The following is a 17,302-nucleotide window of genomic DNA, read 5'->3' as shown; positions in this document are numbered from 1 at the left end:
AACATCAACCTAGAACAAAAAGAGGCACAAGACATAGGAAAACATGGCATAAAATCTAAAGCATGTAGATCTAAACGCATAAGCATGTAAGGATGTAGGTCTAAGCATGAAACATGGCAAAAAGCATAAAGGCAAAGAGATTTAAGCTAGAAACACAAATAAAGCAAGAAACGTGCGAGAGAGCGATAAATCAAGTTATTAAGGCAAAAAAGCAAAATAAATGCTAGGAAAAGATTTAGAAGGTTAGGGGTATGGGTAGTAGCTAGAAAGCTATATCCACACCCTTAAACCCCAAATCCAAGATGTAGAATCAATAAGAAGAAGATTGGGTATAAGAACAATACCTTGTGTTTTTGGTGAAGAGAGAAGAATCAAGAAGCTTTGATGTGTTTTTTTGGGTGTTTTTTGTGTTCGAGAGAGGGGAAAAATGTGTAGAAAAACCAAGCAGAGAGCAAAACTCAAAAAAAAAAAAAAATGATTCCCCCTTTGGTTTGAAGGGTGCTTAGGGGCATTTTATAGCCCCGACACGAATTTTGAGGCAAGGTCCACCACCTTCAAACTTCCTTGGATGGGCTTGATCTTGACATGTCTAGAAAGGTCTTGAATTCCTGTTTCTGAAAAGGTATGGATCTTGAAAATCCAACGGTCAAATCAAAAGTTATGGCTCTCGGAAGTTAGCGAGGCATCAATCAGTGCGTTATCCCAGTTTTCATGACATCTCGACCGTTCTAACTCCAATTTTGACCCATGAATAGTCGTTGGAATGATAATTTGATAATCTTCGCAATGGCATTGGTTTCAACCCACTTTGACAGTCAGATCAAAATTAGGGTTTCTAGGCCCACTCGGGATCGACTTCGGGTTAAACTTGATTGAAGTTGTTAAAAATCTCCAAGAAGCTCGGGTTTGATGTAAAACTATGAAAAAAAAATTGTGAGGGTTTTGACCTTGTTTGACCTTTGGTCAAACCTGGGGTTAACTAGGGGCATTTTGGTCATTTTAGCTGAAAGAGGAACTTCGGGTGCTTTGATGCCCGAACGGGTTGCGCCACGTCATTTTGTATGTTCTCGCAGCCCCATGGAGAGAAAATAATATTTTGGGATTTTTGGGGTCTGGCATGCAAATCGAGGGGAGACAAAGTATTGTATCAACATCAAGGAGTATCCTCTCCACCCGCCTATCTTGGTAACTCCAAAACCTAGGAAACCTTTGCTCTTCTACCTTTCAATCATAGAAGATGTAGTAGGAAGCATGTTAGCAAAAGAAGATGATGATAAGAATGAGAGAGTCACGTATTACTTAAGCAAGAGATTCCATGACTATGAGACTAGGTACACACCCATAGAGAAATCATGTTTCACTCTTGTATGGGATATACAGAAACTGAGACATATCATCCTACCATTCCAAGTATGGATAGTTGCTAGAATGGATCCATTGAAGTACCTATTTGAGAAGCCTGTCTTGGGTGGAAGATTGTCAAGATGGTTGATTCTATTGGTAGAATTTGACTTAAAGTATATGGCTATAAAAACCATCAAACGGAGCACCGTGTTAGATTTTTGTGTCGAGAACCTTATAGAAGGAGAAAGTGGTAGAAAAGACTTCCTAGATGAAGCCATTTTGGATATCGAACTAGGGGCATGGAAGACGTATTTTGATGGAGTTATGAACCAATATGGAATTGGAATAGAAGTACTCTTGATTACCCCCAATGCATCTCATGTACCTTTGGCCATCAAGTTGAACTTCAAAGCAACCAACAACATGGCAGAATATGAAGATTGTATCATCAGAATGGAAACCTTACAAGAGCTAGGGGTAAAGGAAGCTGAAGTCTTTGGAGATTTGACTTTGGTCATAATACAAGCACAAAAGTTGTGAAGGGTGAAGGAAGAACATCTAAAGCCTTACCAACAATATTTGGAGGAGTTGACAAAAACCGTTGATAGAATAAAATACACCATTATCCTTAGAGCTCAAGAATCATTTTGTAGATGCTTTGGCTACTTTGGCTTCTATGGTTAAAATACCCAAAGAAGTGTGGACACGACCCTTAGAGATCGAGCAAAGATATCAATTGGTACACAAAGAGAAATAAGGCTTGGCAGTCTTGGCCATAGAAGAGGAAGGAGTCCCTTGGTTTTATGACATCATGAAATTTTTGGAATTAGGAATTTATCCAAAGGTGCCAGAAAGCAAGAACGTTGTTCAATTAGGATGATGGCAATGTCATACATCCTATGAGGGGGTCAACTCTATAAGAGATCCTATGATGGGATACACCGTTGTTTTTTGAAGAAGAAAGATTCGAAAAGAATCATGGAAGTACACCAAGGAATTTGTGGTCCTCACATTGATGTTAGCAAAGAAGATTTTGAGAATGAGATACTACTGGAATACGATGGAAACTGATTATGTGGACTTTGTGAAAAGTTGCCATAACTACTAAACCTATGCCAACTTGAACCATGAACCCCCTAGTAAGTTATACAGTATGAGTTCTCCGTGGGGCATAGATGTGATTGGAAGGATAGCTCACCTCAAATGGGCACAATTACATCCTAGATGTGATTGACTACTTCGCCAAGCAGGTAGAGGTAGCTTCTTATTCCATATTGAAGGCCAAATATGTGCCACGATTTATAGAGAATAATATCATTTGCCGGTTTGGAGTACCACAAGAGATCATCTCTAACAATGGTTCCCACTTTGAGGGAGAAGTTCGAAGGATTACGAAGTTGTACAACATTGAGCATTACATGTCTTCACCATACCGACCACAGACTAATAGGGCCGTAAAAGCAGCCAACAAGAATATCAAGAACATCCTAACCAAAATGGCAGTGACATACAAAGATTGAGCTGAGTAGCTTCCGTTTGCTTTATGGGGTTATAGGACTTCTATCTGTGCATCAATTGGGGCAACTCCTTACTCTTTGGTTTATGAGAGTGAAGTGGTGCTTCCTACTAAAGTGGAAACCAAGGTCTAGAAGAGGATTGGATGAGAGAAAGATATGAACAGTTAGCCTCGATAGGTGAAAATAGGATGATAACCCAATACCATGCACAAGGTTACCAAAAAAGAATTGTTAGAGCATTCAACAAGAAGGTGAAAGCTAGAAACCTTAAGAAATGAGATCTAGTCCTAAAGGTACTTAGAGATGAAACTTTTGATCCAAGAGGAAAGATGAAGCCAAGATGGTCTAGGCCTTTTGTTATCAAGAGGATCATGTCAGGAGGCATTACAAGAATTAGAGATTTGGATGGAGAAGAGATGCTCTACCCAATCAACATGGACAAGCTCTAGAAATATTACCTTTGAAATATTACCTTTAAAAAAAAAAAAAAAAAAAAAGGGAAGGGTGGCCTAGGCAAAAATTAGGGCAAAAAAACCCCGCTAGGTTGAAACCCCGAAAGGGAGACCTAGGCAAAAGTTAGGGGAAAAGACCATGGGCATGGCGAAAATTCCCATAAGGACGTCATGGGCAAAAATTACATTGCACAAAAAAAAGAAAAGAAAAATAAAGACAATAAGCAAAGATAAAAAAAATAAAAAAATAAAAAAATAAATAAAAAGGTTTATTTTCTCTTTGCTCAAATTAAAAGATGATAAATTGTTGAATTGGAGATTTGGAACATTCCAATTCTTTATTAACTCAAATGAAAAGACATGGAATCATAAAGTGCAAAAAAAATAAAATTTGGGGCATATCAAGGTATCCTCTTCCTTTTATTGGACTTCTTTTGATCATTGTCTTCCTTATGGACTACTCTCATATCAATGGATAATCAATCCTTGTATCCCAAAGTTGGATGGAGAAATTGAGGAAAGGGGATGTCCCTATTCATTGCCTTTTGAGACCAAATCTCTTGAATTCTACCCAAGATTCTCTTAGTGAATGCTAGGGTATGGTAAGAACCATTGCCACAAGTTACCCCTTGACAGTCACCTAATTGTTGTGTGATATGACATGTAGGATAATAAGAGCAACGACGAAGCCTAATCAAAGGTACACAGTTTTCCTTAAAGCCATAGCTATACATGGCCTTGATGCGCCACCATTCTACCACTCATTGAATATCTGCAAAAGTAAGATGCTTCAAAAGTTCAATGAGCTTGACAGGATCGATATCTTTGTCTTTAAGCTTGCGATCACTGTAGCGCTCTGGTTTATACCAATTAAATGGAACAAGTGGAGGATGAATCAACTTGAGTTTCTTGTACAACCATATTTGAGGGAGAGAAAAATAAAGCATGAGTGTTGAATGGAAAACGGAGAGATAAAAATAGAAAAAGAGAAAGAGATATATTCAAAGAATATACATAAGAAGCCTTGATGGGTTGAAAACTGAAAGGCAATCCATGCAAAATTAGAGGAATCCTGCTAGATTGAGAAAATTAGGCAAAAATTAGGGATCATACATGAAGAAGGAGAGGACTCCTCAAAAAGAATGTTGCTTCCTCCCTATGAACAACATCCAAACCATTAAGGGTTTCAACCAAGATAATGGCAATTTGGCTCCCACTCCCTCGATGTTTGACCACATTAAGAATTCCAGGATCCACTCAAGGTGTTTCATGCACCAAGAAGAACCTTGCAAGAATGCAAAGGCAAAAAGCGTTGAGATGATAAGAACGCTTCATTCTAGCTAATGGAACATTCTTCTTAGAAAGTTCTTGAAAATAATGAAGATATTCAACTTGATGGACTTGCACCATCTCTTTGCCATGGCTATCACTAGGGGAACCCCCAAAATTTGATGAGCTAGGTCAGAAAGATCTTCATCGAGAGTAAGGAGAATGATAGCACTGTTCACCTATGATTGCACCAAATTCCTCAAGAGTGGGGCATAATTCCACACCATTGAATTGAAAGACATGCCGAGTAGGGATCCAAAATTCAGTGGTAGCACGCAAAAGAGGCTCATCCACTTTAATTTGATGAAAGAAAGAAATACAAGAGAGACTAAGAGGGATGAAAGCATCCTTGAAATTGAGATTAAGCTTGTTAATCCACATAGAGACCTTCAAAGAAGTGAATTATGTCATTGGGAACCTTACAGAATGGTTCTTGAGCTTAAAACATGTTTTATGAAGGTTTGGAAGCCTTTCACGGCTATTTTATAGTGAAAAAAGTTAACTAGGGTTTTTCTGCCTAGCGGCATGCGTGTGCATGGTCCTGGATGCGTACGCATGGTCAAAGCTTGCGTACGTACATGCGCATATGAGTATGCAAGGTCACTAGGGTTTCGGATTCCCTTTCCTATTTGGAGTGTGATCTTCATACCAAGGCTTCTCTCATGATTCCTATGGCTCAAAGGATTACTCAAGACAGATTTGAGCCTGGATTTTCATTAACCAAAGCAAGAAATAAAAGGAAAAGAAAAATAAATATAAGATGCATACATATCCAAATATCCCATAAGTTGTAAATAAGTACATATCCTAAAATAAAAGTAAAAATCGAAAGATGTTCTTAAATACTACCCAATGTCTCAAATAAAATAAAAGTGTAGAAGATAAAGCTAAAAAAGGAAAAAGAAAAGAAACTAGAAAAAGTATGTATGTCTGTATGTCTATCAGTAGGATCACCGCCAGTAGTGCCTTTTCCTTGGCTGAGAGCTTTGGGTTGCCTCTAGGTCATCGTCATCATCATCACCATCATCATCAGGATAAGCATACCCACCAGGCCTGTAGATCTGTCTAGAATACTTTGTCACCTCCAACTTGAGGTTCCTAACAAGCCAAAGGAGCTCCTCATGCTCTGCTATAGTAGGTTGAATTTGAAAAGAAAACAATGTTAAGACAAGTCTAAGAAATGCAAAGGAGAAAGAAATGAAAAGAAGAAAGTGCAAGGGATAAGGATAAAGAGAACTCACTGCTCGTGTACCCTGATGTAGACACTGTTTTTTGTACCTCTTATGACTCGAGCCCCCATTCCCTAATGATGCTCAAATTCTAAAGCCCAAAGCCAATTTAGAGCCCAATCAGATATTAAATTGACTTGAAGAGTGTTAAAATGGAAAATATAACCTTTTAAATGAGCAAAAATCTATTTTTGGAAAATTAAATAACCAAAATGGCCTTCGCCCTACGTACATGAGTCGCAGCTTGTGTACGTGAGCTAAAGCATGTGTATGCAGGCACATTCTTGCGTTTTCTGCAATAAAGTTTTCTGCAATAATGGCTAAGGCACTTCGTCTAGGAGCCGTTCCAAACCCCTTTTTTCAACTATAAAAAGCCTTACATGGTACATTTTCAAAACACACAAAAATCTCATGGGAATAACCTAAGATTCACTAGAAAAAAGTGAATCAAAAGGGATTTTTTTTCACAAAACACACTCAAGTCTTTTTTATTTGATTAAGACCTTTTTTGGCCCCAATCCTTTGAGTTTAAGATTACTAATCACTATTTTATTGAATTGTGATAGATTCAATTGAAGGGAACAGTAAAAAATCAAGCCTAGGAGCTTTTGTTTTAAGGTATTCTTTTGAACTTTTCTTTTTCCTTTTCTGCCTTTAATCTGTTTCTTTGTTTAATTTATGTTTATGTATGTTTGTTTAGGTTAGTTTTAGGTTTTTTCTTTATGTTTTTTTAGCATGTTAGGTTACTAGATTTACGTTTTTCTTGAGCTTTTGTCTTTATTTTATTGGTTTTTGCTCTGTTTCGTGTTAAGTAGGTTTCCTAGGTAAGGATCTGCGTACACATGATCTAGCCTACGCATGTAGGCTGAAATCATGTGTACGCAAACCTATTCTAGCATGCATGATACCGTTACCCAGAAGCCTTAATTTTTGTTTGTTTTGTTTCTACTTTCATGTGTTTGTTTTGTGTAGCCTCTTTCTCATATATTTTAAGTCCCATAACTGTGTGTTTATCTTTTGACATGTTTGTATATTATCACATGTTTAGATTAGGGTTTTTATGCTTGTTTCTTACTTCGATACCATGAACATGCATTCACATGCCCATTTATGATCCCATAGGTGCTGAGGTGCTGCGAGGTAAGTAAGGTAAGTCTTGCATTCACATGAACATGCATGTTGATTGTTTAATCCTCTCTTGATATATGTGTATAAAGTTGATGCCTTGTTTTGATTCATGATATGATATGCTTGCTGCCATGCTTGGTTTGCTACTTTGCCTTGAGATGTATGATAGGATGTTCACATGTTAGATGTATGCTAGGGTTTCTTATTTGTGTTTGGGTTTGGCTCTCTATTGCTTTAAGGATGGATATGTGTTTTAGGATGAATGATGCCATGATTGTATGCTTAGATGTATGCTAGTGTGTGTGTTAGTATAGATGCAAGTGTTGAACATGTTTTTAATAAGGTTAGGACGTAAGACACAATGATGGGAGACCAACCTTAGGGTTGGGTGATCTTGGGTGCCTAACACTTTCCCAAAAGCATACCTAAACTCTGAACCCATACTCTGGTAGTAAGACCAAAGGTCCTTCCTCAAAAGGATGCTATATTCATGGTTCCTAGATCATATAACTAGGTGGTGACTCCGACACTTCTTTTCCTTTGCGCCTACAATGGCGACTCCGCTGGGATAATGAGTTTAATTCCTATATGTCTTTTTTCGTAACTTTAATAAAAACTTTTTTAATACTCATTTTGCACACACATCACTAGTTCTTTTGTCCCTTAACCTTTGTTAGTAATGAGTGGGAAGATAGAAGGCTCCATTCAAGCCCAAATTTTCCAAAGCTCATCCTACCAACTCACAATCGGTGCCATCGCCTATAATGAGCCTTGAGTACGTTAAAAGTTTGCTACCAATCCACTATGGGGTCCATTTAGACCCTCGATTAGAATCATAGCCCACCTAGTTGTAAGTGACCTAATTATCTTCCCTTTAGCCTTCGATTTTCTAGGCTAACGGGGCATTCTAATTTTCTAGGTTTTAAAACTTCATTTTAAAGGCCCAAAACATCATGTTTTGATGTGGGCCGGCCCATGGACCCTTGAGAATGTCCAAAGATCATTAAAAAGCCCCAAAACCCCTAATTTTAACATATAAAAACTCATCTTATGTCTCTAATCAAAACCCTAGCTAGAGAGAGTTATTTTTTGGCCTCCATCTTCTCTAAAACCCTATTTTCTCTTTTTAAAACCCTAGGGAAGCAACTTAGCACATTTTTTACAAATTAAAAACCTCTCTTTAGTTAGTTCTAAGGTAGAAACTATTTTTCTAAATTGATTTCTCAAAACCTGTATCAAAATCTTTTGTTCTTGAGTTGTGATTACTAACTAATATTGTGTTCTTTTGATTATTCTTGTCCCCAATCTAATCTTTGTGTTCTAGGCACTGAGGGTTCGGTTAAACAATCTCAAATCTGTGATTCTAAAGCAAGGTGAGCCTCTTTGCCATGATTTCTTACTTTGCTACATAGGATTCACATGGCTCTTAATTTTTTTTTTTTATTTGTTATACATGCTTAGAAATATGTTTTGCTTTGTTTGATTTTGTTTTGTTGTGTCTTATCATGCTTTGAATGAACGGTTGAATTGGATATTAGAAGCATGCTAGGTTTTGTTTGATTATTGTTTTGTTACTGCTTTAAAATTATGTTTCTGGGCATGTATGCGTGGGCATGCTTTATATATGCATATGCATACTTCATGTATGCGCATGCATACTTTTGCCCAAAAACACTGATTTAGAGTTCTTGCTATTTTGTGTGTTTTAATTAGGTTTAATCCTCTTTTAGGTCTTGTTGAGTCTAGCTTTCACATGTTTAGGTCTAGGGTTAGTAGAATTGTAAAGTTGTGATTTACAACTATATTTTATGTTGGCTTTAATTTTGTGTTAAATTCTATTGTAATTTTGTTCAATCATTTCCCTATATTTTTGTGGGATTTAATGTAAGGGTTGTGTGTGAGAATTTGGTGAGGAATCTATGAAGAAGTGGTTTTTGCGACTGGACTCGTGACTAATGACTCGCGAAACAAGCTATGTGAGAAGCACATGCTGGAATTTGAAAAGTCTTTGATAGGCTAGTTTTCACGACTGACTCGCGACTTAGGCCAAGTCGCGAGTGACCCGCGAAACCCATTGCCTATTACTTTTTGGAGTGTGACTTTTACCATTCTTTACTAACACTATGTAAACATAAGAAGGAGTATTTTCTAAAGAAAATTTTGAGAGAGAAACCCTAGCCAAACACTTGAGAGTTAGAGATTGTTTTACCCACAATCCTCTACATCATTTTTCTAAAGTTTCCATCTACTCTCACCTCCCATCTATACATCCTTGAGAGATTCTTAGCTCAAACACTTACCTCACCCATCCTAAGTGTTGAGAGAAGTTTTGGTGCCTTTGGAAAGCATTGAAAGAAGACATTAAGTGGCGGATGCAATCGGGTGGAATTGTGGGATCCGGAAAGCTAGTGAAGACAAGACTCCGAGAAGTCCGTTGGTAGTAAGAGTTTAAGGGCTCAAATACATTGGGTAGATTAGGCTTGGAGGGTCTTTTTGATATTCGTGTACTTTAACTTATTCACTAATGGATCGATTTCGGCTTGGAGGGCCGCGGAGAGGTTTTTCACCGAGCATTTTGGTTTCCATTTCAATAACACGTCTCAGTGTTATCTTGTTTTTGCATCTCTCTTCCCTACTCTTTAAACTTTACATTTATTGCTCATTGTACTTACTTATGGCTTAGAGTAGTGTTACCGGTTTATTGCATGTGCCTTACTCTTGTTTAGATAAGTTAGAGTAAAATCAATTAAGCCGTAATTTAAAATTAGGGCTCTAAACAAGTATTAGTGTTTTCACACTAATTGAGCTTTCAATAATAACATGTTTCACATGCTTGAATTGATAGACTGATGATTAGGGTTTATGCTTTGATGAATCACATGAACATTCATGGAAATTTGAACATGCATTGATGCATAGGTGTTGAGGTGTTATGGTGCAGCGAGGTAAGTGAGGTAAGTCACGCATAATTATATGAACATGCATTTGACTTGGTTGATGAACATGAAAAACTTTCTTGATTGATGAACATGATGAATATACTTGATTAATGCCTTGTTGATGTTGTTGTTTTGTGATGTGATTGCTACCCTTGGATATATATTGTGATTTAATCTTTAACATTCTGTGTGTTCTATTTTCCTTAAGTGCATGATGTATGTTTAGGTTAAGGATTAGAGCTCTCTTCAATAAACTCTTTAATTAAATATGGCCTAGCAACACATAATGGAGGCCGGCCCACAAGCCGGGCTGTCTTGGATGCCTAACACCTTCCCAAGCCATACCCAAACTCTGAACCCATAATCTAGTATGTGGACCCATGTATGTAAGTGATTGGCCCAAAAGGCCTAATATGGTTCCTAGACCTAATCTAGGTGGTGACTTCACTTTTCTCCACCACAGTCCACTAAGCTGGGGCATACTCTCATTTGCACCCACTTAGCATCGGTCATCAAAAGTAGGGCAAGCATGAATGGAGGAGGATCCATCGAAACCTGAGGCATATCCTCACCCATCAGCTGGCAAGAAGCTCACTCAGCTAAGTATAGAACCCTCAAGCCTACACCCTCCAAGGGTCGAGTGGTCCCGGAAGAGATAATGGCGGCTACCTCTAGCCCCTAGTCAGTAACGGGAGGAATACCCACCCAAGGTCCCTAAGCAATCTGCCAAAAACACTCATGATTAGAAAGAAAACCTTTGAAACATGCAAGGACAGCTGGGAATGAAGAATTTCACTCACTTCTTCAAATGAGAGGTTGTTGAGATAAGCCTAGACTAAAGGGAAATCCTTTAGGTCCACATCTGGACCACGAGCAACAAGTCCATAGCTCACGGCCCAATGCTGCAAGAATAGAAAAATGACAGTTTGCAAGAAAAGAATGTTTACAAGATGATAGTTTGCAAGAAAAGAATACTGTACAGTCTGCAAGATAATAGTTTGCAAGGGAAGAACACAGTACAGCTTGCAAGAATACGATTACAGTTTGCAAGATGATAGTTTGCAAGAAAAGAGCACGTATACAGTTTACAAGAGCATGAAATGTAGTTTTGTAAACCTAAATGGCATATGAATAAATACAGTTTGCAAAAGTACGAAGTACAATTTGTGAAACCATGTAAGAAAAGAAAAAAGGTCTAACCTCAAGGAGCTTCCAAGGCCTCGCTGGCTAGGGCAGAGTCCCCCGACTAAGTGTGTCCATGACCGAATAAAGGTAGGCAAGACAAGCCTGACCTCAGTTCACCTCCCACATATGCTCGAAGTTGTGAAAGAGAGCAAGCAACCTTAAAAACACTGTATGCCCCCAACAAGTACAGTAAGAATGCCCTGGCCATCTGGGCCCAATCATTAGGCATCGCCTAAGAAAGAGGCATATAATCCCTCTCCAAGTCGAAATAGCGGATGTGCTTACTCAAGTACTTCCACCCTAGTAGGTTGATGCCTAGCTGAATGCCTAACTCATTCTCTAAGTTGATAATGGGGCCATCGAATCTCAAATTGGTCATCTGGTGGAAATCGTGAGGAGTCACTGTTATCTCCCTCCCAGCAATGTGAAAGGTGTGAGTAGTATCCCATCAACTATCAGTAAGCGCCTGCACCAGAATGCCGCTGGTGGAACTTTCCAGAAGCAAACGCATGATGGGCTCAAAACCAACCGCACTCACCAAGGCCTTTGTATCTTTTGTCAGGGCCCTGTACCATGCAAAGAGATGACTGGCACTACCCCTACTCATGAAATGAGGTAAAACCTATAAAAGACAGGAACAGGAGCATAAGAATCATGTTGGATGAGAAAAATAAAGTGAAAAAAAAAAAAAATCAAGCTAGAAAAAAAAATGAAGTTTATGGGGCATGCGTTTATATGAACTAATGAACACGAACGAATACACATGAAGAGTGGGTGCGTATGCATGAACACAAACAGAACGGGTTCTTCGACAATTTTGGCCTACCATGAATCAAAACTCATCCTAAACATGTTTCTACCCCTCCTAGGACATTAGGCTTTCATCTAAACACATCCCATAACAAAACCCAAGCATTTACAAGTCTAAAAATGAATTAAAATAGAAGATTAGAGCAAAACTTAAAAATGAGAAAATTTTGAAAAACTCACCAATCCGGTCTGTGCACCCTCTGAAAGATGGTTTTGTGGCCTGAAGATCAATGGAGGGGACTTCGTTAGCCTTGTGGCTCCATTCCAGCGAGTGAGATTGAAAACTTTGCTAGAGATTATGTAGGTTTTCTTGGCTTTGGGTGCCATTGGAGAATATGAGAGAGTTTTGAGAGAGAGATTCTTATGATTTTGATATGGAATGGATAAGGAAATGAGGGAGAGGTAGAAGGTTTTTGTAGGGAAAGAGAGGGAGTTGAAGAGTTGAGAGAAAATGCAAAGATGAGGAAGATGGAGAGAATAAGAAGAAAGAAAGAAACGGTTTGTAACAGTTGAAGAAAAATGAAGAGGCGGGAAGGCATTTGATGACAAAACTACATGTAGTTTAGCAAAAAAAACAAATAGAATATCCCCAGTGGACTTCAGAAGATAAGAAGTGCAAGAAAAAATTCAAAGACAACCCCCATGGGTCATGAAGTATCAGAATGTTACAAAGATGCACTGAAATGATGTAAATACCCCTCAGCAAGTCAAAAGATATAAAATTCCTAAAAATATTCCCTAGTGGATTAAAAGGCCCAAGAACATTCCCCAATGGATTGGAAGGCCCAAGAAGACTCCCCACTGGATTAGAAGTCACCAAGGAAACTCCCTTGTGGGTTAAAATCATTAACCAACTCTTTAGTGAGTCACAAATAGAAAATCCTTCCCCAAGTGGATCAGAATCATCAAGGACTTCCCCGTGGGTCCTAGATACCAAGACAACTCCCTCGTGAATTACTAAAGGGAGAATTTTCCCCATCAGAATCATCAAAGACTTCCCCTTAAGTCCAAAGTACCAAGATAACTCCCTCATGAGTTATGAGAAAAAGAAGGCAGTGTTCTGGCCGAGGATAACCTTGCTATAACCTTGCCAGAACACTTCCTTCTTGGCAACCTCCAGATCCGTCGTGGCTTAAAATAAATTTTGATGGGGCACTTTTCCGTAAGGAACAATGGGCGGGCATTGGTGTTATCATTTAGGATAACACAGGTATGGTTATGGCTTCTTTAACCCAACAACTTCCACTACCCTCCATAGTTCTAGAGGTGGAGGATTTAGAAGCAAGGAGAGTGCTAAAATTTGCTCTTGAACTTGGCTTTGACAGGGTAATACTAGAAGGTGATTGCAAGATTCTAATCAAAGCACTTCAAAGCATGAAAAAATCGATAGCTCAGGTTGGCCACATAGCTAAAGATGTCCAACATCTTGCCTCCCTCTTCATAACTTCTAATTTTGTTCATGTTTGTAGGACTTGTAACTCAGTTGCTCGTTCATTAGCTCGTCAAGCAATTTTATGCCCCCATATCTTAGTCTGGGTGGAAGATGTTCCCCCAAATATTAATATAATTCTTCAGGCTGATTTAAAAAGCCTTCCTTAATGATATGCACGGTCTTCCTTCTCAAAAAAAAAAAAAAAAAAAAAAAAAAAAAAAAAAAAGGAAGTTATTTTGATCAAATAACCATAGTTTTTTTTTTTTTTTTTGATTTTGTACTTTTATTTATGGGTCTTTAAGCCTTTTGCTTTTAAACTTGAAGTAAGTAGTCAAAAATCATTTCGAGTGCTCTATTTTTATCATTTTTTATATATAAAAAAACAATAAAGGACTATATTTGCATAAATTTTTTGAACAATAATATCATATTAATTTCAATCTTTGGTATACGTGTATGTTTATGTTTAAATTGAATATCATCTCATTTTCATAGTTTATCTTTATTCTTTTATGTATTATTTAATTTATTTATATACCTTTTAAATTTGAATTAATTATTAATTAAAAGACTAAACTAATGACCCAACTATTGAACTAATAACCTAACGATTGAATCAATGAATCATCAAACGATTCAAACCACTCCATTAATAGTTCAATGCTTGGTGTGATTTACATAACTATGCACGAGGGTTGAACTAGAAAAATTAAGTGTCATGTTGCAAAATGCAAACAAACTTTTTTTTTTCCTTTTTTTCCTAATGTTGCTTTTTAAATCAATCACTCCAATCATAATTCCAATTTACCAACTACCAACCCTTCCATCTTTTAGTATACTCTATATGGTTTGATCACAAGGTTTTAAAAAAAAAGCATAAAGGCTATTCTACATTTAAGCTCCGTTTGTTTTGGCTTCAAACTGATTCCAGAAATGCTTTTCCGGAAAAGTGGATGTTTGGCTGTTACTGAAAATGTTTTCAGTTTGACCGTAAAATAAGGTTGAGAGGGCGGAAAATAATTTCCGTTCTCATTTTCACTTCATCACTTCCGCCCCAGGAAAATAGAAGAGAAAGAGAGACAGTAAGGAAGAGAGATCGCACCAACACCCTAGCACTAGCGAAGGCGAGATCGATCCACATCCAAGAGCTCCGATGAACCCAAAAAACCCAAGACCGAGCTCATTCATCGAGCAATGCCCAAAGAGAGAGAGAGAGAGAGAGAGTGAGAGAAGGAAGGACTCAAACCCGCAAACACAAAGAGAGAGAGAGAGAGAGAGAGAGAGAGAGAGAGAGAGAGAGATAGGTCACACCGTCAAACCCATTCCTTAGATCGCGAACCCAGAAATCGTCAAACCCATTCGTCACCGATAGTCGCGAACCCAGAAATCGTCGCACCATTCGTCAAACCCAAGATCGTCCTGCCGAATCGCCGATTTGCTTGCTCTCAGTCGATCCTCCTCTGGGTCGATCTCGTCGCCGATCGGCTTGCTCTCTTTGATCTCTGATTTTCTTATTGTTGTTGTGGTGGCGTGGGTGGTTCTTGTTTTGTTGTTCTCTGATTTTGGGTTGATCTCTGATTTGATGAATTTTTTTTTGTTGGGTATTGAGAATTTGGGTTTTGTTGGATTTGATGATATATTTGTTTGGAAGCTGAAAAAATGTGAGAAGATGTGAGAAACATGATAAAAATGGGTTTTCTAGAGCATTTTCAAGAATACAACCAAATACCAGAAAATATTTTCCAAAATATTTTTTGGAATGCAACCAAACACTTGAAAATATTTTCATTTCCCGAAAATATTTTCCTTTCCGGAAAATATTTTACATCCAACCAAACACAGCCTTAGTAATGCCAAGCTAGGTATAATAGTATTGAAACTCACGGGGAAATAGTTTTATGATACACAAAGTTAATTCATGAGCTTGAAACGCGTATAATAGTGTTTATTTATTTGTCTAAGCTTGATTAACGCATGGAACAAATTGAAAGTACTAGCTAGTGTTGCTCACTTAATTTTGTTAGACTAAGAGCAATGTGGAAAGAGAATGTAGAAAAATCAATTATATGAGACTATGAGTTTTGGCAAGACAAATGATCCAACTAGTCTAATGGCAAGTCCATGGAGTAGGTGGAGAGGGTTTAAGAAGGAGTTTCACCTCATTGTCTAGTCTAATAACCTTAAAAAAAAATTTAAAAATCTCAAACTCAAATTTTATAAATCAATATGTGCAAGAACTATTTGACAAAAAAGGAAAAAAGAGAAGGAAATATGCTAGAAATGAATGTGAACACAAATTAAAGAGAGAAAAAGGAAAAGAGTTAGGGAAGTAGATCAAATTGTAAGAAATTGCGACCTTGGGAAAATTTAATCTTGTGTGAACAAGGTAGGCTGAGTTGATATGTTTCTCAAAATAATGTGTTATAAATAGAGATTGTGCAACAAAATTTTTATTATTGGTCTTCGGCACACCTCTCTTGACTTGAACTGGTGATCTCCTAGGATCTTTGAGGTTTTTCTACACCTTCCAAAGCCATCCTTTATGTAGAACAACAACCCTAACTTGTTCTTTGTTCAAACTTAAGTGATGCATGAAAAAAATGGTTCTCCGATGGAGTTACTATACACACAAATTTTGTAAAAGATAAATCACACGGTCACGAAATAATGTATCAAATAATCAATTTATATTGATTTATATATATAGTAGGACAACGTAAATTGTTTAGATAGTCACTGACACGAGAAGAAATATTAGGAGTTCCAACAAAGTGTTTAATAATAGTATAAATTAAAGTATTGACTCAGTGTCAGAACTGTTGAGCAAACATATTCTATTTCAAAAACCCATGAAAAATGTTGTTTGTTTAATAGGAGAAATATTGAAGAATTCCTTGCTAAAAAATTCATTTATTTGCATATTGGACTAGTTCAAGTTGCTGTTAAACCCCTTACTCGAAAAGGGGTTAATGCTTCTATACTTATGTGCTTAAGAGATGTTAGGTTTAAAGATTTTCGTACTAGTATTCTTGGCATGATTACCTCATCTCTGTTTGATGGTCCTATTTATTTTAACTGCTATCCTGATATTACTCTTGTTTTGGATGATCCTAATATTGTTAAGGCCTTAACTTTAGATATTTTAACATCTGGTTATGATATGGATGAAGGCAATAAGCCCCTTGCTATCATATATCGTATTTATTATAGATTATTAGGTACTTAATTTAATCCTCGTGCTAGGCTAAGAGACCCTGGTGATAAAACTTTGTTAATCCAATGTTCCACTTCTAATGCTAAGGTTCAAGTTCCAAAAATGATTCAATGGAAAGATATTAATCTTCCCAAAGAATGGTTGTTGGAACGAGAAGCTCAACCTGCTAAGCTAGGTTCTGATGAATTAAATCTTGATCACATCCAACAATATCTTGATGGAACTGTTAAAATAGGCTCAATCTAATTAACAAATTGATCCCTCTTAAATGGTTTTCAAAAGTTAAAATTGTTGTCTGCCATGAATATGAATTCAATGTTATTGCTATGATTGACTCTGGTGCTGATATGAATTACATTCAAGAAAGAATAATTCGTTCCAAGTATTATGAAAAATTAATGAGATCAGTTTCTTCAACAGCGTAATCTTCTTCATTTATAATATCAGGAGGGACGCTAGATCTGGAGCTAACAGAGGAATTGGATCTAAATAATCTATTTATTCTATCCTAGTTTTAACACTCACTTGCTATGTTCATTCATATAACCATTGCATTTCATAACACATACCCTAATCAACCCTCTACCTCTCATACCCTAATGCACTTCTAGCAAAACAGGCTTTACTGTTTGGTATAGGGAATTCACTTGAAAGAGGAGCTTGTTGGCTGGAGTCATCTTCATCTCTTTGCTCATCTAGCTCACTATCAGATTTTCATTATCA

General features: G+C 37.4%; 1 protein-coding gene across 1 annotated transcript; it reads left to right on the top strand.

Moving 5' to 3' along the window:
- The first annotated feature begins 1,251 nt into the window (after positions 1-1,251).
- Positions 1,252-1,884, top strand: LOC115953886. The gene has a single exon (XM_031071711.1). It carries the CDS (start codon positions 1,252-1,254, stop codon positions 1,882-1,884), a length of 633 nt encoding a protein of 210 aa, XP_030927571.1.
- Positions 1,885-17,302: the final 15,418 nt, after the last annotated feature.

This window comes from Quercus lobata, chromosome 1 (genome assembly GCF_001633185.2).
Source record: "Quercus lobata isolate SW786 chromosome 1, ValleyOak3.0 Primary Assembly, whole genome shotgun sequence".
Lineage (NCBI taxonomy): Eukaryota > Viridiplantae > Streptophyta > Magnoliopsida > Fagales > Fagaceae > Quercus > Quercus lobata.
Note: the sequence above shows the minus strand (reverse complement) of the source record. Positions and strands in the feature narration are given on the sequence as shown.